We start from the raw sequence: 26,192 nt of genomic DNA on the forward strand, positions 1-26,192 counted from the left end.
GTATCAACAGAAAAAAGGGGAGAAAAATGACTATTTACGTTCAGCAGCCAGCATAGAAACAACAGAAAAGAGAACCGCCGTAACCATCAACGAGCATTTGATAAAAAGTGTATTTCTTAATATGATTTTGGGCAATTTTTCACACTCGAGACTATGGATTAGTTTTTGGAAGCTGTTAGTAGCACTCCAAAATAACAAGTACAGTTTCCAATCTGCAAAAACATCTTACTTCTCTTCCTAGGCTACAATGGCAACGTCTCTGAACGAAATAAAGAACTTCAAATTTCCATTTCTTCTTCCGACAACGACGAATATTACAAGAGCGTGTGTGTGTGGTGAGGGGAGGGTAGGTTTTTATTCACTGATTCTACAAAGTCGAAGGTAAGGGTTATCAAACATTACATATTTTGACCAGTATGCCTTGTACTTTGAAATAGCCAGATCCAACCATGGCTTGTAGTTTCCATTGTAATGGATCACAGCTGCGTTCTTTATCGCTGTTTGGTTGAGGGCCGGGTCATAGCCGAGTCCCAACGCATGCCAACCCCGATCCAGCGGATAGGTCAGGTTGTAAAAAGTTATAAGTCCTGGTGGCAATGTCCCAAGTTTCCAAAGAGTTCTATCCTCATTCTGCAAAACAGTTCTTCCATCAGTTACAGTTTCTTAATTGGGAATATCTTAAGAACTTGGGAATGAAAAATGGAAAATAATGGGAAGAACGGAAATGGTGATGAATTTTACCATGTCTTGCCAACGATGATATATTCCAGTGATGTTTCGCTTCCTCCACTCCTTCAAGTCGAAGATATTCATGCCGTATGCCCAGCCACAAGCATGGGGATCGAAGTTCGCAGAGATTAATGGATTTGAGAAGTTGAGATATTTATCATACCGATGGAAGCTCTCTTTACAGGTCTCTACTGCACCATTTACATTCCCTTGAAGATCAACAGACCAAAGAGGTGTCAAATCCTTCTGAATGACAATATCATCATCCAGAAATAGGATCTTATCCAGCTTCGGGTAAACATCAGGAAGATAGAATCTCAGATGATTCAGCAGGGACAAATATTTTGGATTCCGATATTTGAGATGGTCAGAACCAATAGAGAGGGAAGAAGGATCATTTGCCTTGAAATAATATTCTTGAAGTCTGGCAGATTCAAGTTGACGGAGAACAGAACACGAAGAAGAATTCAGCCACTTGAAATCATCAATGTTTTCAACCTGGACTGTTGCTCCTCCTGCAGGAGGGTTGACAATAAACCACATTCTCATAGCAGCATAATTTAGTTTGTCAGTGACTACATGAAAAACATGCTTGTTGGGTTCCTTCGCATGCACTACGGTAGAATTAACAACCACTGATGTTGCTAAAACATTATCAGAAAATATGGCATAGTGGTAGAGAGAAGGATCCTCAAGCTTTTCTTTTTTCGCATCCTCTCTATTATGATAACCCAACAAGAAATAGTCAGATGCAAGTTGTAGAGGAAGGCAATGTAACGGTTTAGGGACTATTTTTGCAGCAAGCTGAATCAAGAATGCACTCTTTTTCTTCAAATCATTTACTTTCTCTTCAGTTGACTGAAGCATGGCTCTTAACTTCCTTTCCACAGTGAGGCAGTCATATAGTTTGTCCTTCGCCGCGGAGAGAACACGGCCCATTGCTTTTGCTCGATTAAATGCACTGGTAAAAGAAAAAAGAAACGAAATAAAAACTCTGTATGAAAAATCAAAACTGACCCTGGTAAGCTTCCAAGCAGATAAGGAATAGAAAAACCTTGAATGAAGCTCAAGGTCTGAACTTGCTTCTCCAATAGCATGCTGACTGAGTTTAAGGTGTTTCATGAGAGAATTAAAAAGATCAGTTTCATTCTTAGACTTGGCAATGTTTGCGTAAGCTTTGGCCATTATGATCTGGTCCTGCATAAGTTTCAAGGTTGAATCAGAATTTGGGCTTTCATAATCACTCCTCCATATGCTGTACTTTCCCTTGACTAGGGGGTCAAAGTCATTTGATCGTTCAATTGCTGCTGCAGCCATCTGGTTATTAGCTTCTGTATCTTTTCCTATCAACTCTGCAGTCCGAAGATTCCTCCTTTCTTGCCTCATTACCTAATGGGGCAGGAAAACGTTCAGAATTCAAACCCAACTGAACAAAATGAATAGAGTGAAGTAAAACAAGAAGCATTTGACAATTCACCCGACGCTTGAGCTTCACTGGGCTCATTGATGATAGACGAGGATATGGGAGTTCACCTTCTCCAGATTGATGATCATCTGTGGGATGCTGAGTCTTTTCTTCAAATATCATTCCAGATTGAGATGAATCCTCCACCATCTGGAAAGTAGCATTAACTAAGTTAATTTCCTATCTTGTTTCTATCTAGAACATACAACTCCAATCCAATTCAACTAAGAGCCTGTGACAAATAGATACATAGAAGTTGTGAAATTTCAATCTGTGTGACGTTCATTTCCTTCAGCTATGATTAGAAACTGAATATTCAATACCTGAAAACTCTTTGGATGTTCCTGCTTTCCATCAATAGGATTTTCCAAGACCCAGGAAGCAGATAGGTCCCCCATTCTAACCCTACTAATTTGCACAGCTCCAAGATTGTTGCTGTATGTTGCAATTATGTCAATATTCTGTTCAGGATAGGATAAAAGACATGAGTACCAATGGCATATACTCCAAACATAAAGAAAAAGTACCCGTTATCAATTACCTTTTCATCTGGAAGAGTGCTGGCTCCAATAACAGAAGATGCACCCTCTCCCTGCTCAGCCAGCATATGGTAAAGATTTGGCAATATGAGACGTTTACATAGCCACTTTAATTGATGATAAAGATAAACATATGAATGAAGGGTTTGTGGGTGTCAGTCACGGATACATATTACTTCAGCGATCAATCTACTCTACTCTAACAATCATATGAATTCTACCAGTCATTCTATATCACTTCAGCGATCAATCTATCTCTCATATAGCAACCCAGTAAGGTAACTTAAACGATTGTAGATCAAATACAATTCCTTCGGAAATATCCTTCTGTGTAATGTATTTTCCTAGATCATCAAGAAAAATCACAAAGGATAACTTTTCTCATAAAATAAATATCTAGTAATCTATCTAACTAACTCCGAGAACAGCTATGCAGAAACTATAATTCCCAACTTAGGTTCCATTTCGTTGGCCTTTTCTAAATGGCCCCAAATGTTTCCAAACTAAGAACTCTCTCAACAAATAAAAAATATAACACAACTGGATGCAAGGCCATGAAAGCAAAACGAACATAGGCGACTAAACATGTGTGTTTCCTACAGACTGGTACAACTAAACTAGCATCACCACAAATGCATAGTTACTAAATGAACATTAAATGAGGAAAGACGGGATACAAACCTTGCTATCTCGACATTGCTCGCAATCACAGAGCGATCGGTATTTACTGATATCACTTTGTCTGAATTAAAATCACCAACAATAATTAAAACAATAAGAGTACAAAAAATTGGAACAAAACAAACAGAAGCAACTCCGTAAAACCAAGAACAAAGCGGGACATACCGCGTTGTAGCATCAGATACATCTGCTCCAACCAGGTCACAGTGGAAGGCAACCTGAATTAATTGATTCATCAAAAGCAGAACTTAATACCGAATCTGAAATTAATTGATGCATAACCAGAAACTGCTCAAATAAGTGAATGATCTAACGGGAAAACACTAATCACTAAACCGAGATTAGCATTAATCAGTCAATCAGAGAATGCAGCATAATCTGAGCTATCGGTCTCGATTAATACAATTAGATGAATAATTAGCGGCTTATATGCATAATAAAGAGGGATCTACGAGTGTAAGTTATGGAAATCGATCCGCCATGGAAACAAAAAACCCTAGAAAATCACAGAGAGAGTAAACTTGGTACCAATGAGATGCAGAGGATAAGCAGAGAAGCGAAGCTAGCTGACGTTCTCGGAAGAACTTCCATTGCCGATGTACAGACAGAGAGACAGAAAGAGAGAGATCGTCGCCTCTATTTCTGAATTCCCATTCACTCGACGACATGCCGTCCTGCCTTTTTTCAATTTGATGTTTTCTCCGATTTACCCTTTTAATTTTTAAATATTTTTTAGTGTTATAATATTACGAGCCATTCAACGTGTGATGGCCAACCCACTATATCCCACTCATCCCACTCTACATGTCCTTCCACTAGGAGCAGCCACTACTTACTTTGCCTATAAATCAAAGGAGATACGAAGAGAATAAAGAAAAGAAAAGAACGGAAGAGAGAAGCCAGAAGGCTCATGGCAGAGAGAGGAAAAAGAGATGAGAGAATAGATGGAGCTATTTTTATAATCTTATTATTTTAGATTATAAATGGAAAGTATCATTACTGCTCCGAGGACGCTGCACACACCGTTAATTTTACAACATTTAGGCAATTATACCTCTTAATTTTAATTTTTATATTCGTCACGTGTATAGTTTGTGACCTATAATTTAAGTTAGATATTTAATATATAGGCATAAACAACTTAGTAGTTCAAAAGGAAAATCTAACAGCATAACATTTCAAAGTATTTGATAAAAGGACATTTCTTATTTATATTTCAAGTTGTACAAGGATCGCACCAATACGAATCCAGCACGATTACGACTCGTTTAAAGTGGGACAAGCACGGCACCAAATGATTAAAAATGGGACGGCTTCTAGCCTTGAAGATGAGCCATATGATGAGTAGAACGAGAACCGATGTTAAAAATTTGAGCCTTACCAACAATTGGTGTTATTAGGAGTCCTCAAATTCCATAGGCTACGTACAATTACACGTGGGAACATACTTGAAAACAATATAATTATATGTACCGCGTTGTCACGACTCACGTGCGATTAACTAGTTGAATGATTCATCTTGGCCAAGCCTAAGTCAAATATCTTGACAGTATGCAACTGCACTACAAGATATGAAGGATTTGAAGGATTGTGCGTGTCATTGTACTAATAAATTGAATCCAATTAAAAAAAAAACATATAATTGATTGGGCACTAAATGAACATCATATGTGTACTGATGGGATACAAAACTTAATCGCGTGGTAATGTTTCAAATGACTAACCAATATCTAGTCTAAATCATAAAGTGGGAGAATCTATTTAAGTAGCAAATACCACTTGTGTGTCATGCGTGACACACTTAAAACAGGCTATACTTGTGTTATATTTGTGTTGACTTCGTCCATTGTACGCCTCGAATTATGAGCTAGTGCTTACGTTTACGCTTATTTTAAATTTATAACTCAAGGTAGCATTCTAATAACAACTAGTGTAAACATCACTATTATAAAATTAATGTAACGTCTCTATGTTTTACATGATTTGCGCTGAAGTTGCTGTAATACCAACATTTCAATACAAAAGGTAAACTGACAGTGAAATATTTTGTCCTTGAATCTTTAAACTTGATAACAAAATAGAAGGTTAAATTTCCCTTCCAGAAAAATCACAACTAATTACTCTGCTTACAAGTTTTGAAGCTTAATCACCGAAGCTAAACAATAATTACAGTGTCACTGCTAACAGAACACACCCAGTTTAACACAACAATAAGCTTAATCTGACCTCCCAGGAGATACATACATGAACAAATCAAAACTTTTTGACACAATATTTCCTGACAGCAGTCGTGCTAGAGTTACTTCACTCGAACCTGGTGCGACTGTTGGTAGCTTTGAGATCCGTCTTGCCTGGGGTGAAGTGGAGAGCGATGATGCAACGGCTTCTGGCCTTGTCGATGAGTCATAGGATGAGTAGAACGAGGCCTTGGTTCCCTTGTAAGTTCATTAGCAGATTCTATCCGTTCCAATTCCTCCACGACATCCTTCATTGATGGCCTGTTTCTGTGTTCAGATTCGATGCATTTTAGAGCAAGAAGAGAAATTCGAAAGGCAGCTTTGGAAGGATATCTTCCCTGCAGCTGGGGATCCATAATGCCTTTCAGTTTTCTTTTGTCTGAAAGAAATGGTTTTATCCAGTCTACTAAATTCTGTTTTCCACTTGGACGATGTGTATCAAGGGCCCTCAAGCCGGTCAATATCTCGATCAAAACAACACCAAAACCGTACACGTCGCTCTTCACATACAGATGACCTGTAAAATTAAGCATGGTACGAGGAATGTCATGGCTTGAACTTGAATTTTGTAATTGGCCTAAATCTTTGCCAATCCAGCATCAAAAAGTTGACCCTTTCCACCAATTGGTGTTAGGATCCCACAATAAGTTATATAGAATTACCTGTGGCAACATACTCAGGAGCAGCATAACCATATGTACCCATAACCCGTGTTGTCACGTGCGATTGACTTGCTGAAGGACCCATTTTTGCCAAGCCAAAGTCGGATATCTTGGCAGTATATGACTGCAGTACAACAAAAAGTAAAATATAAGTCTAATTTGTCTTCTTCTTTTGTTTTTTCAATCAACTACTTTTGAATTAGAAATGATTTCAACAATATGGTGGATAAAAATGAGTATGTGGCATGGGTAAGGTTTGAACATATGAAAAAATATCTCTTGAGCAATCGGAGAAGCACTTTGATGGTAAGAAAATGAAACATATAAGCGTTTCTTAGCTTAATTCTTGATAACTGTTCATAAATCAAATAGAATTTTACCCCGTCAAGAAGTATATTTGAAGCTTTGAAATCTCTATAGATAACTTGCTTCTCTGATGTATGCAAGAATTCCAGGCCTCGAGCAGCTCCTATTGCAACTTTAATCCGTGTATCCCATGGAAGTGGTTGAACAGCCGATCCCCCTGCAAAAGTAGAAAACATGAAGTGTCAGGTGAAGAACGAACTTGCTATATTTGCAAACACCATATGCCTGCACACAGGAAGATGCGCATGTATAACTTGTAATGTTTGAAACTTATTTATGCTTATTTACTTACTTCCAAATAGATGGTTTTCCAAGCTACCCTTTGACATGAACTCATAGACAAGCAGCAGCTCCTTATCCTCCCAACAGTATCCGAATAGCTTTACAAGATTAGGATGAGATAGTCGCCCTAAGAAATTCACCTCTGACTGCACCAGCAAAGAATACTCAGATAAGAATACAATGCATTAACTAAACTGACTTGACACACTGCTTGCAAACTTATACTCCCAGAAGACTGATAAAACAGGCCAGAAGTCTGCCAAATGTTAATATTTATGTGTGTGAGCAATGCATGCCAGGAATGCGGGAGAGAGATTATGGATTGAGTTTGGGGGTTTGGCGAAAAGAACTCGCTTGACTTAGCCCTTTTTTTATTCAAACTAGAATCCACAGTATCACCTAATCAAATTTGAAGAAATTACATATCATGGCATTGTTTTATCATCCATAGAACTCTATATCTCCCTTAAATTGTTGTGGACTCAGGGCACCAGCTGCATTAACCAATCGGCACTCCGCCCTCCTAAGGGGCAGTGGATACCACAGTGATTGTAGCTACAAAAATAATTATTTACTGTTTAATTTTGGTAAAGGATCAGTATTTTACTTTCCACTTTCGATTAACATATCTAATCAGAACTGCAACTCTTAAGATCTTATTTCCTTGAACACTTGCTAATATAAAACAAGAGAGCATCACCAATTATATTCATTCCCTCAAGTGCAGCTAATTTACCTGCCATTCCTCAAATCCTTGCAAGCTCTCAGAACTCAATTTTTTCACCGCGATAACTGTTGATTTTCCTGACTTGGCCGGCGCCTTGTCCTCGAGCCAGCCTTTGAAGACCATCCCAAAACCTCCTTCCCCAAGCACTGTATCTGGTCTGAAGTTTCTGGTTGCAACCTTCAACTCCAAAAAACTGAAGATCCTCAAGTTTGGGGTGGGTAAGATCTGCCCATGTGCACTGGCCTCGTCGCCGCTTGCAGCGGAGAACTGGCTATTCCGAGAAACAGTACACTCCCCTGAAGATGTGTTATTACTGGTTGTCTGAGATAAGTTGCTGATGTTAATACTGGTTGTCTGAGATAAGTTGCTGACCACTGAAGAAGTAGCACAAAGTCAGAAAATAATATTCAAATTAAAACCCATGGATTTTTCATTTTTCCCATTTGACTTGCAGAAAGAACATCAACTTTTCCTAGAAATCCAAACAAATACCAGCAGAAACCAATTATAGTAACTTGAAATCCAATAGCCACAATATTCATGATTTAGTAGTTACTGGTCAATCAATGACACAGTTCATAAACACAATTTGCAGCTCAATTAATGATGGGCATTGCTCAAAATCTAGTCCCACAAAATCAAATACAACAAAAACCCAAATCAAAAGTCGAAAAATTTATTAAATCTAGTGAAAGAAAACAACAACAAAAAAAAAAATATATATATATATATATATAAAACTGTGGGTTTTACCTGTACTGAGATCACCAGTAGTTACTGGTGTTGGGTTTTCAACTGGAGAACCCCAACAATTCCCCATCTTCTTTTTCTTCTTCTTCCTCCTCTTGATTCTGCCTCCTCCAAGCTTCAACCACTAAAATGATATTTCTCCCTCCTCCCTCTCTCTCTCTCTCTCTCCAGTTTCCCAGAAGAAGAAAAAAAGGCTACTCTTGGATTCTACCTCCTGAAAGCTTCAACCACTAAAATGATATTTCTCTCTGCTCTCTCTCTCGCCACTTACCCAGAGAAGGAAGAAAAAAAAGGCTATGACTTTGTTATGGCTTTGGTTTTTGTGAGCCAATTGAGCATAAAAGAGAAAGCGAGTGAAGACTGAGTCCTTTACAAAGGAAGAAGGTGAAGAGCTTGGTGGCGGGTAATGCAGAATTTGCGGACTCTCTTATTCCAAGTCAAGTCAGCTGCCGCAACTATTTGTAAATCAGTTTGGTCACCACACAGAATTTCAATTCAATCAAAGTAACAAGAGTGCGCAATAAACTAATAAATTTAAGAGCCAGGCTGTTACTGTTTTTTTTTTTTTTTAAAAGGTTGAACAGTAAACTTCGTTACGGTAATTCGTTACTTCAAAAGTCGGAAAAACTCATAAAGACATTTTAGCTTTCCTTAACCACCATTGTATGATTCATCAGTGCCAAAATATAAACCTAAAACATATCATGTGGAATACAAACCTAAAATTCGTCCCTAGCTACTAAATCTCTTTGTGATGGCTACGTTGTTATTGTTAGATAGTAAGTTGTCCTGAGCAAAAAATAAGTCTCTCTCTTCTACCTTCAAATTATTATTTAATTAGTGTGGGAACTAGACAAGTTTTGTCATTTGTTTCCAATTTGCCACCTTAAAATGAAATTTGTAACCCCAATTTAATTAAACTTTTGTTAAAATTTATAATTGTGCTCCTTGACGTTGACTTCGTGTTTGTTAAGAATTGGGGGAATGACTAAAACGTTTTTTTTTTTTTTTGAAGAATTACGATACGTTTGACAGAAAAAGTTATATATGTTTTTCGAGTTTTAAAGTGTTTTTTAGAGAAATACATAATATTTTGTTTTTTATGAAACATTTGGACTTCAATAAGAGTTTCCCAAGTGAGTTGCGTTTATCATTATGCTTCGAAATTTAGTGTATATTCTACACCGGATTTTAAAAAAAAAAGTGTTTACCGATATTTTCGCCATTAGGGTACCCTTCAAAGAGGTCATCAACAGAAGACCCTAATTTTTGGAACAAAAAAGGTAAATGGAGTTGGAGTAGATGAGACATTGCAACCCCATTGACAACGTCTTTGGGAGGTGACAGATGGGGTACTGTTGGTCCTGAAAACTAAAGTTTGTGTTGTTGTTTCTTTGAAGCACAACAATTCCAGGCAAATATAAAGGTGATAAGGGTTTGCAAAATGTAATTTGGGTCAATAAATTAGCTAATGGAGTATTTGACTGGTCACCGAATATTCGAATTGATCCAAATAGAAGCCAAATCTTGTTAGCCATTTAACTTAGACAACTTTTCATATTATTAATAAAAATTTGGTCTACGCGTTTGAAAATTACATAATGTTAATGAGGGTTCGCAGCATATTAACAACTCGCAATCATTCAAGAGCGTGTGTAAAGGGACTCGACATGGCCTCCAAGGTGCCAGCTGCTTGTCATCCATTTCTATGAGTGACGCTGTTAATTGCTATGCTTAGACTGAGCAATTGAGTTAGCAACATCGTGCCATTGTTGACCAAGTTCCTTCCAAGAGCATAAAGACAGCACTACCTCTCTCTCTCTCTCTCTCATGGGTCATCCACTGCCTCAGGTCAAGACCTTTTGTTCCCGGAGTCAAACCTGTGGCCGACTTTTAAATAACAAAACAATTTCACAAGGGTACGAGTCACGACCAAAACTGAAGACAATTCCACAAGAAGAAAATGTGTACACACACTATCTAGATCGTACACATGTCTATTAAAAGGTAAGGGTAAAAGGATAATGTTATTTACGTATCCGTTTTTATTTTTCACACACTTTTGTTAATTTAATTTATTGATTTTTTTAATTCATTTCATTCGACGAATGAAATTGAGAAAATGTGTAAAACGTAAAAATTGGTGTTTGGATAACACCACCCAAAGTAACAAAAGGATAAAAATGAAACAAAAGCTCGAACCTCTACCTGTAATTTCACATTAACACCATAAGACAAATAGTTTGTAACTTAGTTAAAAGTATTTATTAGTTTACTAAACGTCTCAAGTTTCGATTCTTGTTTCTGTAATGATCCTCTTCAACCAATGTGCGCATTGCTTGCAGGGGTGCAAGAGTCTTTTCAAGCCTAAATTAGGGTTAAGTTTACTTTAATGGCAGGCATATTCACAATTATAACTAAGACGTACTTAGGGGTTCTACTTTGGTGCTACGTAATATTAAATATTATGAGTATTGAATGATTTGAATTTAAAGAACCATATTAACGCAATAATTCATACCAATTTAGATCATCCAATGCTATATAGCATAGAAGAATTTTTCTGCACATTGATCGAAATTCTACAAAATTTTGATGAAATATTCAATTTTAAACCGATAAGAAGAACAACAATGTATGAAAAAGAATTTTATTCATCCCAAAAGTAACTGTGTAATACATTAAAAATTAAAACTGTGCCCACTGCCCACGTTAAGAGAAATTGTCAATCATGATTGTCCCATTTAAAGGGAAATTGTCTGACTCTCATCATCTCATTTTTCATAACTGGATTTTTTTTTTAAATTAAAAACTAATTATACTTCTTAATAAAAAATAAAAAATAATGAAAAATAAAGCTTTCACCAACTTTGATAAACTAAATTTGCAAATCATATGACGTGTCATGAATTACATATAATAAGACATCAATTAAAACAAAAACCAATTCTGTCTTCCAAATCTGACGCTTATAAACACATCATTGAATAATCTCAATCGAACTTTTTTATACAAACTACATTCTATTGTAATTTACATAAACCCGAGAAACAGTGAGTTAAAGCAAAAAACCCCAAACCACCAGGTCAATTTCACCGCTTACAAAACCTGAAGCAAACTTTATTTCTCCAGGCTAACAACAAAGATTCCAAATGTGTGAAATAACAATATTATCATCAGAGATTACACTCCTTGCAGGACTACACAAGGATTTTCTAAGTTGAAGAATAGATTGTCGTACATCTTCTTCAGACAAACATCCTAAACCCTGCCTACATCATCGTTTCTTCCTAACCTCACAAATCAAGCCTTTTTCTTTTACTTTTGCCCCCCAACAATTAGCATTAGGATACATTAATAACCTGTACAAGAACACTCTACTCCTTTACATTACAGTCGAGTGGGGATGCGCTCGCCCACGCAGAGAGACCGCCTATGGTCTCGTCGCTACAAGGAGCAACTTGAATCACTCCCCATTCTATTGGTTAACTTAATCGAAGGAGAATCGTAATGGGGGAGGAAAAAAATGGATTAATCTCAGAGCTGCAATGCTAAATCCGGCTGCGCTGAATCAGCCCGGCTAGAACTAGGGGACCCTGGGGACTGGAACCTCACATTCAGGTCTGGTGGAACTGAGTCGGGCTTTTGTTGTGGCGACAATGCTGAACTGGCTTTCTGCTGTTGTGACAACCCTTGCCAAGATGGCCGAGGACGAGTTCCCATTGTCCGAGCTGCCGTTGCCTCATTCACTGAATTTGGAAATGAACTGGAAGAGCTTATTGTACCTGGAGTTTTGGAGAGTTTAGTTTCTTCTGAAGTTAAGCTGTTTGAAGTAGCTGGATGGAAGTTAGCGTTAGTCCTAGATACTGAGTCGAGCATTTGAGACGGCTGGAAGTTAAAACCACCGGGCCTGGCCACTCCAACTGGCTTTCCCATCTGAGCAGGAATGTTTAATCCGTATGTGCCGTTAAATCCGTTGATCCCAGGTCGGAATACAGAATTCTGATGGATCTGAAATGGAGACTTCGGTCTCATTACACCAAGATTGCTGCTCGGCATATTAAACCCAGTATGAGCGTTTGATCCTTCAGCAGTTTCTACTTTTCCAGGGAGGGGTTCAGGAGATTTATTGGCAACAATGGGGGGTGATGAGGTAGCAGCAGACAGAGGAAGAGGACTACTTGTATTTGCTGAAGGAATAGAAGGCACATGCTTCTCTGATGAGTTATGTCCCAATGGCTTCTCTGAAGAGTTATGCCCCGACAACTTCTCTGACAATTTATCTCCGTTAGACTCAACAGAGTAAGATGTTGCAGCAGAAGATGCATTTGGACGAATGGGAAAGGGCTCTGATGAAGATGGCTGACCTAGTGAGGCTGAGGCTAATTGCAGTGGCCTATTTGGCGCAACATCATTTTCTCCAATCCACCCTGGGCCGAACTTAACACCAGGGGGCAAAGACCTTTCAATCTTCTTTGCAGCAATGTTCCATGCAACAGGTCCAAGATTTGCAGCAAATCGAGCCAGGCTCCTTGCATAACCATAGTCCGAGTGAAGCCCTACCTGATTCACATAAAAGACAAGTCAGCAAACCACACAAATTTAAATCCACACAAAAGACAAGTCAGCAGACCACACAAATCAAAATCCACACAACCGACAAGTCAGCAGACCACATAATATCATCCACCAAAAGGCAGGAAGCAGGACGTGCTGGGGTATGTGAAACCACCGCAACGAAAATCTCTCACAGGGCAGCAAAAAATCCAAACCTACTGCATGGTTTAATCGTATGTAATATAGAGTTAAATATCCTTTTTCCTTAAGTATGGGTTTTCCACTTAAATTAACACCCTAGACGGGTCATGACCATTCACTAGCAAACAAGTAAGCCCTAAATATATCTAAGACACCAATATACACAGTTCTTATACAAAGTTGTGGCAAAATTCAGGCACCAACTAAAGTATGAACTCAGAGAAATGCATAAAGTTATATACGTACAGCCATTAGCTGTTTCCTTTCTCCATCAAATGTAGTCAATACAGATGACTCTTGTCCACTGGCTGAAGGATGAGATTGATTATATGTATTACGCCTGTTCTCATCAAACACAAAATGTTTTTTCCCTAGCTTCAAATTAGCCTTCGTGAAACCTGAAATAATTGCAGATTTAAGATCCATATTAATCAAAGATCCACCAAGCCTATTAAAGGGACAAGTAATACCAGAATTGATTTACATAAAAGCATTTGAAACCTGTGACGTCATCATTCCTCTCAAACTTGTTATCCGTCAACCAATTAGTATAAACATCATTATTCCGTGAACCTGTCAAACCAGACTTGTCTGAAAGATGAGATCCTTTTTTATGATCCAATGTGGCGTTTTCAGCCCCAGTAGCAAGAGTGGCATGTGAGAACTCTGAACCAGCACGGTCCAGGGAAGGCCTGCCCAGTTTTTTATGCAAATTTTTTGTTGGTGGTCTACCTCTTCTTACGACCTTTGGTCCTGATTCATTATCATCACTGTCTTGCCTCAAATTTTCAAAATTCTTTTTCGCAAGCTCTTGTATTGAGCGTGCCTGGAAAGAAGTCATCAAAGTTTAGACAACAAACAAATAACCTCAAACAAAGTATGAAAGGAGCTGGATCTAACTGTACCTGTCGAAAATATATGGTATCTGGGGCATTGTACTGCATCGCATTGGAGCAGATTAAGAAAATATCATCCTGCAAGATCATAAAATCGATTTTTAATTCTGATATGCCATGTTCCAGCAAAAATGGAAAATTTAGATAATCATCCCTTCGTCAATGGCACCACCAAATTCTATTGCTAATTTTCAGCAGTCCAAGACAGAATTTGCTACATAGTACTCCATGAAGATACTACATACTAGAATTTCAACAGTCTGAACCAAAAGAAAGCCAAAAAGTTTTTAAAGAAAATGATTTTAAAGCAAAAATAGATTTTTGGAACATACAAGGTCAACACGAAGCAAACATTGCATGACAATCAAACATGGTAAACTGTTATTGCTTAAACTAAATAAGGAGGGAATTATGCAGTTAGTAACTATAAAAGCAACATGTTGGTGGCCCGAATTTCAAGGTGTGAATATTTGATAATGTCCTAGCTGAGCATCTACACATAAACTCCTAGCTGAGCATCAGAACAAAATGCTTTTTTGACAAATGCATCAGAAGATTGATCTTTTGATTCAGGGAAAGCAATACAGTGGAATCTTTCTTATTAGGTACAATCATGTTAACAAGTGAAGATTGAGCTGTCCAATTATGCTTCACTTCTGAATAGAATCTTCAGTAATTAACTCTCCAAACTGAAAAGGTTCTAAGCTGGAAAAATATAAACTGTTGAAGTTAATAATCTCAAATTCCCAATACGCATTGTATATTGACCTACTCGAATGGCATTTAACAAAGTGCAAATTTTGTGAAAGTTAGAGAAAGGTACGTACTGGACTTAAGTACGCAGCTCAAAATAAAACCAAAATGAAACGTGAATGTACATAGACTAGAGCTTATAGTGTTTATTGTTTAACTAACAACTGATCAAAGTAATTCGTAACGCCACGATGAAAATGGATACTAGAAGAAGAACTAATCCAATGGTCACTTAACCAATTAAATGTAAATGACCACTAGAAGACATGCAGGATGGATTTTCAGCCGACAAACTCTGATAAGGTGGGGTAACATGCTATTAAAATAACTGCAAGGAAACCTCATTCCAAATCAGGACTTCTCATAATCAACCTATTCAAATGGCATACCGAAACACATCACACCAGTACCGGATAAAATAATTGGAGATCTCAAACAGATGATGCAAGAAGGACTAAAAGAAGATGATATTGGTGTAAGCTGACCTCAAACTGTTCCAAACTGGAGTACACTCCACTCGTAAGTTTCTTCTTCACCGTCCCGAAATCCATAGGGTGCTCTATTACTTCATGGTAGTCCGGGAGCTGCATAACATAGAATAAAAGTTAACAAAAAAGAAATCTTTACACAAATCCTGGAGGTTAATGTGTTACCACAAGATATACCAACCTCTTTTGGGTCCACTGGTTCAGAAAACACTCCGTACGTGTCCTTCCTGAAAAAAAATTGAAAAAACACAATCAAACATCATCCAACTCTGATGTTCTAGAAGCTACTGCAGCAAAGCAAGCATAGCACAAATCCAGAAAACCACAAAAACACACTTTTGGAGCCTGTCGAGAACGAACAGCAGCAACTTTTTATCAGGCAAAGGGGTAGAGGGTCCAGGGTCCAACGTTGTAGCCACTCCTGCACATGATTAAAACCCCATTGTATAAAAAACAAAGCTTCCAAAATCCAAATCCCAACCAAAAAAAAATCAAAGTTGTTTCCAGTAAAAGCAAACCTTGGAGGCTGCTTGGTGGGTTTGCAGCAGGAATTGATTTCTCACCCTGCAAAAGTGAAAAATTAAATTTAGCAACCCAAAAACAGCAAATATATATTTTCCATTGTTGGCTGTGAAAAGGGATTCAAGGTACCCCAAAAGGGGCAAATAATACAGTTTGCAAAAACTGTGAAATAAAAATTATAAAATTTGAAAAAAGGACAAAAGACAAATTTAAACTTTAGCAGATAGATATGACAGTCAAATCATCATTGAGGGTTAGTAAATAAAACATGAATCTAATCAACAAAATCTAAGAAAAACACTGACAATTATGATCAAAGTTAAAAACTTTTTGGGAAATTTATGCAGCTCTGCAGAAATTCAATAAAGACCAACCAGGTCAACCCTATTTACTAAAGATTCTAGAAAAGAAAAAGACCTAAAATAAAACATAGTTCAAAGGTGCGAAATTCAAGGAATTTTGAAATAATAATGTCAACGTATAGTTTTCCAGACCCACAGAAAAATACCGGGTTAAAAAGGAGGTATATTTTTTGGCGCTTCGAACCCGCGAAAATTAAAGACAACTGAAAATCTGGGCATCTCGCCCAAAGCCCCAAAATTGAAATACCTTTTGAGGGTGAGCGAGACCAGATCCATCGCCGATCGCATTGATCTTGCGCTTCCGGTCGGTTCTGTAGTCGCCGTCGTCGTCGTCATTGGACTCGGAGCCGCCGCCGTGGGAGTTCCGAGTCGCGGAATTGGCCGACGATTTCTGATTGTTGGGGGGCAATTTGAGGACGAGCTTGAGTTTTTTCTCGCGGCGCTTCCCGGCCGAAGCGTATTCGTCTTCGTCTTCATCCTCCTCTTCGTCGTTTGAATTACCGTCGGGGTCAGGGTTGCGGCGGGTGGATCGACGCAGGGAAGCGCGGGCAGAGTCGGCAGGAGCAGTCCTGTAATTAGGGTTGGAATGAGGGGCAGAGTTGGGCTTTCGCTTCTGCTGCTGTTGCAATTGCTCCTGCTGCTCTCTGAGAGTCCTTTTTTGAAGATCCAAAAGAGAGGGCCGTCCTTTCTTCTTCTTCCTCTCCACTACCTTACCCATTTTTGGTGCCCTCTCTTTCTCTCTCTCTCTCTCTCCTCTCCTCCTCTCTCTCTAGGCAGACAACAAACAGGGTCTTATTTTTAAAAATTTTAATTATATTTATCTTTTTTTACTTTATTTATGTGGGAAATTATGACTTTTGGCGACGGAAGGCGCATGCGAATCACGTGATTCACACTGCCTTCGCGTGGTGAATCGACACGTGGTGCGGGAGATGCCTGGAATGGGAGCCGTGTCAGAGGGGAACCTCCCGGTTCTGAGAACTGACTCGGTTTTTTGTCTTTTTGTGTACCTACGACTGTCGACGTGGCGGAATTGCAGACGGAAGGGACAAGAGCTTTGTGAGGCGAGGTTCCACAACGTGTTTTAATGTCGACTGATCTGACAAAACAGTAAAAGAGTGGATTATAAAACATAAATAGGTTGTTTTACAAGTACGAGTAGTTTCGGGTGCTGTTATTGTCAGCTCGAAAAATATTTATACTGCATCCTCATGGAAGAATATAAAAAAAAAAAGTTTTACTTAATTGACTCAAAGTAATTAAATTTTGCGTAAATTTTAACAAAGAGACCTGAAATGAGTTTTAAGATTGTAATTGGGAAACGATAGGGGATTCAAATGAGCTTATCAATCTTCAATATTTCCAAAGACTCAAGTGACCGGCTATTTTTAAAGACTCAAGAGCGCAACTATCGTTATATCAATAAGAATTTAAATTGCATGTTGATTATGTTTTCGGTTGTCATTTAATGTCGATCTAGAATCTCATATTTTTCATTGGTTATGACATTTATCTCCCCTCCTTGTTCTACCTGTTTATGTTCTCGACATTTATTCTCATTTAATGTCGTGGTCTTGAGTTAATATGTACTAAAAATAAATAGAGGATCCAAAATGCATGTAAATTTCATCTGATCATTGTAAAATGAAGCATTTGCTTCTTTGGGTCTTGTTAGAACATGAATCAGACAGATATTAAAAGTACGCTTCATGTGATATGTGACACAAAATCCTCCGCAGCTAAAAAAGTTTCCTCTTTTAGAATCAAAACCTTACCGCCAATCCCACGTAAAATCCTGAAAAAGTGCAGAGCTTTACCCCAAGGAGGCAGCTATTGACCCACGTTTCAGTGGGCCCAACTCACGACGTGGAGAGAGAAAGCGAGAGGGGATGGACCGACCTTCAACGCAGAATCGTTGTAGATTGTAAGCGTTGAGGAACCAAAACTCTGCAAAAACGAAGTAAAAATTGTGGGGAAAAATAAAAAAAGGCTACCAAATGTGTATAGCTGTGTTCGTGTGGCAAAATCACCCAGTTTACCCCTTCCTTCTGCTGCTCAACAGGGACGAGTTTCACAGCAGGTAAGTGTGGCAATTCTGGGTTGTTCTTAATTTTCTATTTTCTGATTGAAATTTGATGACAGATCTGATTCAATCGGGAGACTAAGCTAAAACCTAAAAGTAAAAGTGGTTTTTTTGGTTAATTGGTTTGGTTTTTGGATGGCTCTTCTGGGTTGCTGTTAATTTTATGTTTCCGATTGAATTTGAAATCAATTTATCCAATGAATTAGTGAGCTAAAATTGCAAGTGGGGTTGTTTTGGTTTTTGGGTTGTTCTTAATTTTCTGTTTTCTGATTGAATTTGATTTTATTCAATGGGGTTAGTGAGCTAAAACTGCAAGTGGGGGTTTGTTTTGGTTTTTGGATGGTTCTTCTGGGTTGTTCTGAATTTCACTTTTCTGCTTGAATTTCATTTGATTTTATGGGTTGTTCTTAATTTTATATTTCCTGATTGAATTTGATTTGGTTCGATGGAGTTAATGAGCTAAAATTTCAAGTGGGTGTTGCTTTGGTTTTTTGTTTTTGGAGGCCAACAGAGCCTCTGGCATGGTGGGAAGGAGGGGAGATCTTAGGGGGAAGAGATGGATTGGCAGGTGGGACATGGCTGGCTTGCACCAGAGATGGTAAGGTGGCTTTTATCACAAATGTTAGAGAAGTTCAGAAGCTTGCTCAAGCTAAGAGCAGAGGGGACCTTCCGGTTCGATTCTTGGAGGTGATTATCCTGTTTGATTTCATATGTTTTGCTTCACCCACTCCATCTGCTTGTTTAATTTTCTCTACCATCTGTTGGCAAGAAGTTTTGTTTGCATATATTGATGGGGTTTTGGGCACTTTTAGTTAGTTTAATGGATTGCAAGCTGAAATCCCATGTGCAGGGAGATAATTGATGGAAAATCCGGTGGAACATTGAAGTATAGGGATCCAATGAGCTTGTGATACACCAGTTATTCTCCTGGCAGGATTTAAAGAACGCACGCCATTTAGAGCTTAAACTTAGGATTCTAGTCTCGGATTGGTTAAAAATCGATTCGTTTTCAGATTGAAGTATCATATTTTCGGCAAACCAGAAAACAAAGTATAAAGGTTCAAGATTTAAGGTGTAGGTGAAAACTTATTAACTTATATGAAGTTATGGAGCAGGTTCCATCCCCCCAACCTTCTAGATTGGCAGTGAAGAAAGTTACTCCACCGGTTTGTGTTTACGTGGTTAATTAAGTTTTAGGTTCTTATTGATGTTATTGTTTGAGTAGGGTGAATGATTTTACTGCAATGTACTGTAGAGAGCTTCAACTCTGACATGTGATTCAATTGCCAGCCAATTCTTCAGATAATATCGAAAAGGAAATTTTGTTGGTAATAATGTTCAATTCTTATTTTTATCTTGGTTATCTGTATGGAGGTAACGGAAGACTTGTGCAAAAACTGAGAGCAATAAGATTCGTATAACCGACCCCACTTAATGGGATAAGGCTCTGTTGTTGTTGTTGATTCTCTGTCTGATTTTCTCTAGTGAATTCAACAATCATTCAATATTTCTTGGTTTATTGCTATTCCTTTTTCTTCTAAGCATGGTGATTTCCAATCTAAACTCTAAACTTTAATGTTTCATCAGACTAATTCCTTTTATTAGAGACAAGCTGAGAAATTTCCTCGGATAATTATCGCAGCTTTTTGTGACTGCAGAGCAAGAAGAGTCCCATGGAGTTCGCCGATGAAGTTGTGGAGGAGGCGGATCAATACAACGGGTTTAACCTGGTATTGGCCGATCTTTGTTCTAGGACCATGGTTTATGTAACCAACAGACCGAAGGAGGACAGGAATTTTGTCACTGAGGTCTCTCCCGGGATCCATGTCTTGTCAAATGCACAACTAGATTCTCCTTGGCCTAAGGTAAGAAAGCTTCTTGTTCCACCTTGTTTGCTTTGAAATAGTAAAATATCGGTCCTGGGATCGGAACCTGGAACCCGACTCCACCACCATATTAGAACGAGAGCATCCAACCCAACGGACCCGGAGAGGTCCTGCATCGTTTAAACTACTATCAATTGTGTTGCCATCTCTATATTTTTGTTCAACTTTCAATCCCCGGGCTTACAGATTTCCGAGTTATCTCGCATATCGTTTTGATTCAGCTTCCTCTTTTGCAGGCTCAACTACTAGGCGATAGTTTCAGAGAGACACTTACGGAATCCAGCGGCGACGATCTTCCGATAAAATTAATGGTTGAGAAACTAATGACGAACACGGTTAAAGTCGAGGACGAAAGCCTCCTGCCTCACATATATCCTCCAGAACTGGAGTACCATCTCAGCTCCATATTTGTGGAGAAAGCCCCTCCGTTGGTAAATCCATTTATCTATCTATCTCCCCATGCAGCTTTTGTCTGTGTTTCAACAGAATCTCTCAAATGCTTTGTTTTGCATATATAGGGACACTATGGCACTCGAAGCACCTCGGCATTGTCTGTGAAGACAAATGGGGATGTTAGCTACTACGAGAGATATCAGGAAAATCAAGTGTGGAAAGAAGGAACAGTAACTTATCAGATTGGAGATGTCTGTAACTTGTAACTCTTTCAGCTTTGTAAGATTAAATTCTTGTGCTAAATTTTTACTGACTATCCAGTTTGGACTCATTGAAAGGAAAATGATTTCCGCAAATCCTTTATCGCCTTATAAATACTTGCGTTTGTTTATTTATGTCTCTCGATTCTCCGAGTTATTGTAATCTTCCAAAGGAGATTGAACCCCAATGCTTTGGTGGGATTTCAGTATCAATAATATCGATAACTGTAATTGTGAGGAGGAATAATCATCTAAAGAGGAACAAAGAGGGGAAACATAAAACACTAAAAACACACTTTACTTATTCTACCATTCCAAAGCATCATAGAGCCAGTAGGGTTTATAACTACTTGATTACACGACACTATCCATCGACCGCGATGGAGCTTAACTTAAGCTGTCTAAAGCTAATTACACCTTCTTAGATACTTGGGGGTTCACGAGTCTGAACCATTAGGCTGCGCAAGAGACGCATGCGCAGCCCGCGCCACACGTGCATTTGGCCTTGCCAGCCGTGACGACGCTCTCAGCGCAAGTGCATGGGTTGCAGCTGCAGTGCTCGCCACAGGAGCATGTCATGTGGTCGCCCCCGCTTGTGGTGTCGGAGGTGGTTGTGCACCTGGAAATACATACAAGTACGTAACAAAGAGTTAGATGCGTCAAATTGTGAATTAGAATCATCAGATCGATGAAATGATTTCGAAAACTATGGCAGAACATTCTGTTTAATTCCAAATGGAATCTAAAAACATAGTATATCTCAATTGATGTGGAATCTGATAACCAAATACGATATTTTCATAACTAAATATAATATCCAAAAGTCTGGTAATTTAACATACCAACTATCTGAAGGTCTTACAACACAACATATCAGATATGCGATTTCTTTAGCAGTTACTTACTTGCAAGAGGCGCCACCGGGGCACGGATTAGTGCAGCAGCATCGATCGTTGCAGCTGGCCCTGAGACCCCCCGCTGTGGTTGTATCTGCCATTGTTGCTTCTTGCTGTGAGATGTACTGACAGAGCTAGCAGCTGCTAGAACTAACTGCTTCCTTTTATACTGCTTGGAAGAAGGGACACGTGTGATGCATGCCGTATTCGTTCGCACTGGAGACCAACAAGTGGTAGATAATAGATATCGTGGTGATTCGATATTTTAGGAGCAGTGGAGGTGGCAATATTTTTCCATGCATGTATTGTAGTTGCACCACGTACACAAAACATTCAATATCCTTCTAGCGATTGGGAATTTATTGGAAAAGTGAAGAGATAATTATCATTAAATTCAGGGAAAATATTGTTCCTGAAAATTCCAGCCTCGTGTGCGTGCTTCCCATCCTCGCTCGAAAGTCAAAGTATTTAACTCAACTGTCTTTTCTTTAAATTGATAAATGTTTAGTATTTTTCATATTTATTTATTTTACAGTAATTTCCCACCTAAATAGATATTATTGTTTATTAAAAAAAATAAAAAATAAAACTCTAGATGATTAAGTTGACTATAATATCAATAATGTTGGTGATCAATCATATTTAGTTTAAAATGTTCACCAAAACTTAAGCATGTCTGATACCTCTCTGAAAAATAACTTGCACTCAACGATTATAAATTAATATTTATATTTCTCTTATCACGTGAACATAAAAAGGTTAGTGTTTGAAAGGGTCATATAAAATTGAGCAAAGAAAAGAAGACAGTGTCCCATGGAGGGCCTGCTTAAGGATGTTTTTATGTGAATTTCATTGTTTACACGAGCAGACAACAGAAATTAAGCTCCACCATCTTTTTAGCTAGATTGAATTAAGCATCCACCTTCGCTTTTGGGGGGTGGGGGCAGAATGGCCGGTGGGGTGGGGTGCGAGCGTTAGATATTTCACAAATATCATTGACAAAACAGTGAGAAACAAATCATTCCATAATCGATAATTGAGGTAGTTCACATGCACAACATAGAAATTTACTGCGACAAAAATTGGACCCAACTTTTAAGTGACAATCATTTAAGGGGTTGTAAATTATGAACAAGTTTGAGTATATATCATAAACTAAAATTAAACAATTGGATATCGTTCGTCGCTCATGCGTTTTTTTACAGGATCTGATTGTTGATATATACTATGAGCTAATATGTAAGATGAATATGAAATTTTCATGCAAGCAAGGGCAATGAGAAGACAAAAACACTTACATTATATTTGGATAAGGGAAATAAACTTGAAATTTGGATAAACGTTAGAATTTATAAATTGACATGCATCAGTTCCCTTGTTTGAACTCGTAAACATAGAAATTTAGAATTTTCGCATGGAAAAAAAAACTTGAAATTTGGGACCTCCAATTCCCAAGTTTAAATTTCATGTAAATAGGTGTCATTTTCCTAATTTCTATGATTGAGAGTTAAAAATAACAAATTCCGTATTGAATTCCATTGTTCCTTTTTAGGTTAACTAAACAAGAAAATTTACAAATTCTAGAAAAAAAAATCTCATCATTTCAATTTCCTCCATTTTAGAATTGCTTAGTAATCTCAAATTTCTTCATCCAAACATAGTGTTAGTTTCTATTTGGCTTTCTAATTAAAATTGTCTTTTAGATTGAGATAACTCTTTAACTTTGGTCCCTAATATTTGAAATCAATAAAAGTGGTCAGAGAGTTTGTCCATCATCAATCATTTTGATCATTTCATAAAAAATTTGTTAATAAGGACTAAAATGACAAAAGTATTCTCAATTTAATAAACAATGTGCCAAAATGATTTTATAAAAATTAAAGATATTTATGTCTTTTTATCCTCGTTTAATGATGATTTTACACCGAATGACCAAAATGAATTATGGTAGACCAACTCATAGACAAGTTTCATCCAATTCAAATCGCATGGACCAAAATAAAGAATTATACCAATCTTATAAACCATTTTGGCTAAAAAGCATTCCTAATTTAAAAACGTTGAGAAATTATAAGTGATTTGATAGATGAGCCAAGTGGGCAAAGTTTTTGACAAGGAGTGTATACATACAAACTTAAAATGTTTTATGGTGGTTATTTTACTTAGCTGGGCAAGACAAGTTATATGTACAATAAAAGGAATAAAACTGTTGTGTTTATATTGTATAGATTCTTCTAGGTAAAATAGGATAAATTGTTGTAGTTATGTAGTTGAAAGCTTTCAAACTAGCTCTCCCTCTTATATTTTAATCTTAGCACATTAGCTCATTTAAATTACCAAGGTCCTTAAAATGGAGCACCGTCTATGATTCTGTATATTTTTTAATTAAAATGCAGCTTAATAACTGTGGCGGTAATTGAAATTAACGTGTTAACTCTAACATTGACATCCTTTCAAGAAAAAACGAACAAAAACTATCATGATTAAAGAAATGACAACGTCACATCATATCATATAAGAAGTTTTAAAGGAGTGAATTTTACACTCTTTTTATCTCTTACACATCTTTATTAATTTTTGTTTATTGATTATTTTTAATTCATTTGATTCGATAATTAAAAATTTTTAGAATGTATAAGAAGTAAAAACGGAAATATAAATAGCATTAGCACCCCCAAATATTATTGTCAACGGAAGGGGGGAAAACGAGTCAGAGTTTACCACCGCCATCTGCAGCAGAGCCTGGTGTTTGGACTTTTTGGACCCACCGCCACCGTAGTCATAATTTGGTATAATTAAATTTAATTCCTTCTTTATTTTTTATTTTACAAGCAGCCACTCCAAAGGCTTTGCAAAATTGCAAGGCCCAGGGCCCTCTTTTGTAAATAATAATATGTGTACTTTTGTGGTCCCCAATATTAGCTGTAGATCTCGAATATGCCATTAAAGTTGGGACCTTTGGGTCATGGGTGCGGCCTTATTGTCCAAGTTTCCACCACCACACAATTTGACTACAGAAAGCTTAAATATGCCAATGTTCATCCAACTCAAAGATAAGTAAGAACACTTAAAATTCTTCATGCTTGAATTATAGAATTTTATGTTTATGATTAAAAATATTCATATTATGAATCATTCTGTAATATTATATCTACTAAAAATAAATTAAAACTAAGGTGGTTTAGTCAATTTATTGTAACATATACATAGATGGTTAGTAATGTTTTTACCAATTTCGTTTATCTGTTTTTATACAGCTAGATGACCAAATGACCTTAGTTTTAAATGAGTATATATAGAGATAATCTTTATAGTGTGATTTATATTATGAACGATTTTGATCATAAACACGAAATTCTATAACGGTCTCCTTTTCAAAATCTTAAAAAAAAAAATCTTTTGGTTAAAATGAAGTTTTGGCAATGGCGGCGAGGTTACAGAATCAACATTGATTGGCTCTTGGACGACGTACTTCTCTTAACCTGCAAATTACGGTTGGAAATGCTTACATTTTAAATTATAATAAATTAATTAACAATAATAAATAGGCCCAAGAGATTCAAGACCTTTTAAGTGATTAGAACCGTTGGACATGCCACATGGATAATAAGAGAATTTAAAACTAATTGCATATTGTTGTGTGTTGGAAATCTGACGTAACAAGTATATTCGGTTATTTTACTTCTGATTGTACGAAGATCTCTTGTGGCATGTGATCAAGATAACAATTGATGGATCAGACTCTGAATTTTTATCACATTATGTAGAGACAGATGTGCTCGTGAGGTTGAATTTCTCTTCCCGCACTTTGGATAAAAGGGCATGTTTACTTAATAAAATTGGGGAAATGAAGGCATTAGAGAGCTAAAGATACGAGAAGAAAAAAGAATCAGATCAATTAGTCTTTATGGATCGATTTGGTTTCTGATTTTTAGGTATTTAATATGGATTTCAAGGGAACTTTTCCATTTTTTTATGTGCAAATAAATACAGTAGAAAATTAAGGAGTGAAATGATTCCCTTACGTATATTTTAGTGAACGCAAAGAACTCAAGAATCAAAAAAATTTATATTTCTAACTCATGGAAGTAAACATGCTCAATTTAAGCTTAACAAAGATCCATTTTCAATATGAAGGTCGAGATACAGTCAACATAAATGACTCCTTTCATGCATGAAGCGAAGCATTTTGTTTAAAGATTGAAGGGAAGGGGCATCAAATCACATGACCAAAATGCTTGTAAGGTAGGTGGCGACGGTGATTAGCTGCATAATACAAGATTTCGTCCGCCAAATGACAAACAATTAAGATTATGTAATCAAACTTTTGGACTTATGTTCAACAAATACTTTAAAATTATTTAATCTTAATTTTATTTTTTAAAATTTTTCTTTAATTTTGTATTGAGTAAAGACACGAGAACCCCAATTGAAATGGTGACTTGAAATTCCAATGG

General features: G+C 37.4%; 5 protein-coding genes across 7 annotated transcripts; 1 reads left to right on the forward strand and 4 right to left on the reverse strand.

The window, feature by feature from the left end:
• Nucleotides 1–260: 260 nt before the first annotated feature.
• Nucleotides 261–4,309, reverse strand: LOC103420035 (probable galacturonosyltransferase 3). 2 transcript variants are annotated; one of them, XM_008358104.4, is made up of 9 exons: nt 3,943–4,309; nt 3,580–3,632; nt 3,415–3,475; nt 2,736–2,786; nt 2,518–2,655; nt 2,207–2,344; nt 1,784–2,118; nt 742–1,690; nt 261–630 (listed from the first exon to the last, which is right to left on the reverse strand). In XM_008358104.4, the coding sequence occupies exons 1-9, from the start codon at nt 4,003–4,005 to the stop codon at nt 355–357; spliced, it is 2,064 nt and encodes a 687-aa protein (XP_008356326.3). In that variant the 5' UTR covers nt 4,006–4,309; the 3' UTR covers nt 261–354. The 2 variants fall into 2 exon arrangements, with proteins under 2 accessions (XP_008356326.3, XP_070678564.1); XM_070822463.1 differs by having other exon boundaries at nt 2,518–2,629; nt 3,943–4,144.
• A 1,136-nt stretch (nt 4,310–5,445) lies between these two features.
• LOC103428100 (probable serine/threonine-protein kinase PIX13) lies at nt 5,446–8,944 on the reverse strand. Its single transcript, XM_029102238.2, has 6 exons — nt 8,442–8,944; nt 7,698–8,062; nt 6,972–7,107; nt 6,694–6,836; nt 6,314–6,437; nt 5,446–6,168 (listed from the first exon to the last, which is right to left on the reverse strand). The coding sequence occupies exons 1-6, from the start codon at nt 8,506–8,508 to the stop codon at nt 5,714–5,716; spliced, it is 1,290 nt and encodes a 429-aa protein (XP_028958071.2). The 5' UTR covers nt 8,509–8,944; the 3' UTR covers nt 5,446–5,713.
• Nucleotides 8,945–11,537: 2,593 nt separating this feature from the next.
• LOC103436201 (uncharacterized) lies at nt 11,538–17,036 on the reverse strand. 2 transcript variants are annotated; one of them, XM_029102240.2, is made up of 10 exons: nt 16,465–17,036; nt 15,852–15,897; nt 15,670–15,754; nt 15,515–15,560; nt 15,331–15,429; nt 14,102–14,170; nt 13,698–14,022; nt 13,443–13,594; nt 12,806–13,001; nt 11,538–12,709 (listed from the first exon to the last, which is right to left on the reverse strand). In XM_029102240.2, the coding sequence occupies exons 1-10, from the start codon at nt 16,933–16,935 to the stop codon at nt 11,976–11,978; spliced, it is 2,223 nt and encodes a 740-aa protein (XP_028958073.1). In that variant the 5' UTR covers nt 16,936–17,036; the 3' UTR covers nt 11,538–11,975. The 2 variants fall into 2 exon arrangements, with proteins under 2 accessions (XP_028958073.1, XP_028958072.1); XM_029102239.2 differs by having other exon boundaries at nt 11,538–13,001; nt 16,465–17,021.
• Nucleotides 17,037–17,849: 813 nt separating this feature from the next.
• Nucleotides 17,850–20,935, forward strand: LOC103436200 (uncharacterized). The gene is made up of 5 exons (XM_008374628.4): nt 17,850–18,297; nt 18,804–18,987; nt 19,959–20,165; nt 20,423–20,617; nt 20,705–20,935. Exons 1-5 carry the CDS (start codon nt 18,215–18,217, stop codon nt 20,843–20,845), a joined length of 810 nt encoding a protein of 269 aa, XP_008372850.3. The 5' UTR covers nt 17,850–18,214; the 3' UTR covers nt 20,846–20,935.
• Nucleotides 20,936–21,116: 181 nt separating this feature from the next.
• Nucleotides 21,117–21,900, reverse strand: LOC103436199 (metallothionein-like protein 4B). Its single transcript, XM_008374627.4, has 2 exons — nt 21,745–21,900; nt 21,117–21,458 (listed from the first exon to the last, which is right to left on the reverse strand). The coding sequence occupies exons 1-2, from the start codon at nt 21,834–21,836 to the stop codon at nt 21,293–21,295; spliced, it is 258 nt and encodes an 85-aa protein (XP_008372849.3). The 5' UTR covers nt 21,837–21,900; the 3' UTR covers nt 21,117–21,292.
• Nucleotides 21,901–26,192: the final 4,292 nt, after the last annotated feature.

Source organism: Malus domestica, chromosome 05 (assembly GCF_042453785.1).
Source record: "Malus domestica chromosome 05, GDT2T_hap1".
Classification (NCBI taxonomy): domain Eukaryota; kingdom Viridiplantae; phylum Streptophyta; class Magnoliopsida; order Rosales; family Rosaceae; genus Malus; species Malus domestica.

Coding starts and splice junctions, on each gene's coding strand:
- LOC103420035 (XM_070822463.1), bottom strand. CDS start 4,082: ATGTCGTCGAGTGAATGGGAATTCAGAAATAGAGGCGACGATCTCTCT. Junction 2,345..2,517: donor AACATCCAAAGAGTTTTCAG/GTATTGAATATT, acceptor GCTACTTTCCAG/ATGGTGGAGGATTCATCTCA. Junction 631..741: donor ATCATCGTTGGCAAGACATG/GTAAAATTCATC, acceptor ACTGTTTTGCAG/AATGAGGATAGAACTCTTTG.
- LOC103428100 (XM_029102238.2), bottom strand. CDS start 8,508: ATGGGGAATTGTTGGGGTTCTCCAGTTGAAAACCCAACACCAGTAACT. Junction 7,108..7,697: donor AAGGATTTGAGGAATGGCAG/GTAAATTAGCTG, acceptor TTGCTGGTGCAG/TCAGAGGTGAATTTCTTAGG. Junction 6,837..6,971: donor GGAAAACCATCTATTTGGAA/GTAAGTAAATAA, acceptor CTACTTTTGCAG/GGGGATCGGCTGTTCAACCA.
- LOC103436201 (XM_029102239.2), bottom strand. CDS start 16,935: ATGGGTAAGGTAGTGGAGAGGAAGAAGAAGAAAGGACGGCCCTCTCTT. Junction 14,171..15,330: donor CCAGTTTGGAACAGTTTGAG/GTCAGCTTACAC, acceptor ATGATCTTGCAG/GATGATATTTTCTTAATCTG. Junction 13,002..13,442: donor AAAGGAAACAGCTAATGGCT/GTACGTATATAA, acceptor TATGTGAATCAG/GTAGGGCTTCACTCGGACTA.
- LOC103436200 (XM_008374628.4), top strand. CDS start 18,215: ATGTGTATAGCTGTGTTCGTGTGGCAAAATCACCCAGTTTACCCCTTC. Junction 18,298..18,803: donor AGGGACGAGTTTCACAGCAG/GTAAGTGTGGCA, acceptor TTGTTTTTGGAG/GCCAACAGAGCCTCTGGCAT. Junction 20,618..20,704: donor TGGAGAAAGCCCCTCCGTTG/GTAAATCCATTT, acceptor TTGCATATATAG/GGACACTATGGCACTCGAAG.
- LOC103436199 (XM_008374627.4), bottom strand. CDS start 21,836: ATGGCAGATACAACCACAGCGGGGGGTCTCAGGGCCAGCTGCAACGAT. Junction 21,459..21,744: donor CCCGGTGGCGCCTCTTGCAA/GTAAGTAACTGC, acceptor ATGTATTTCCAG/GTGCACAACCACCTCCGACA.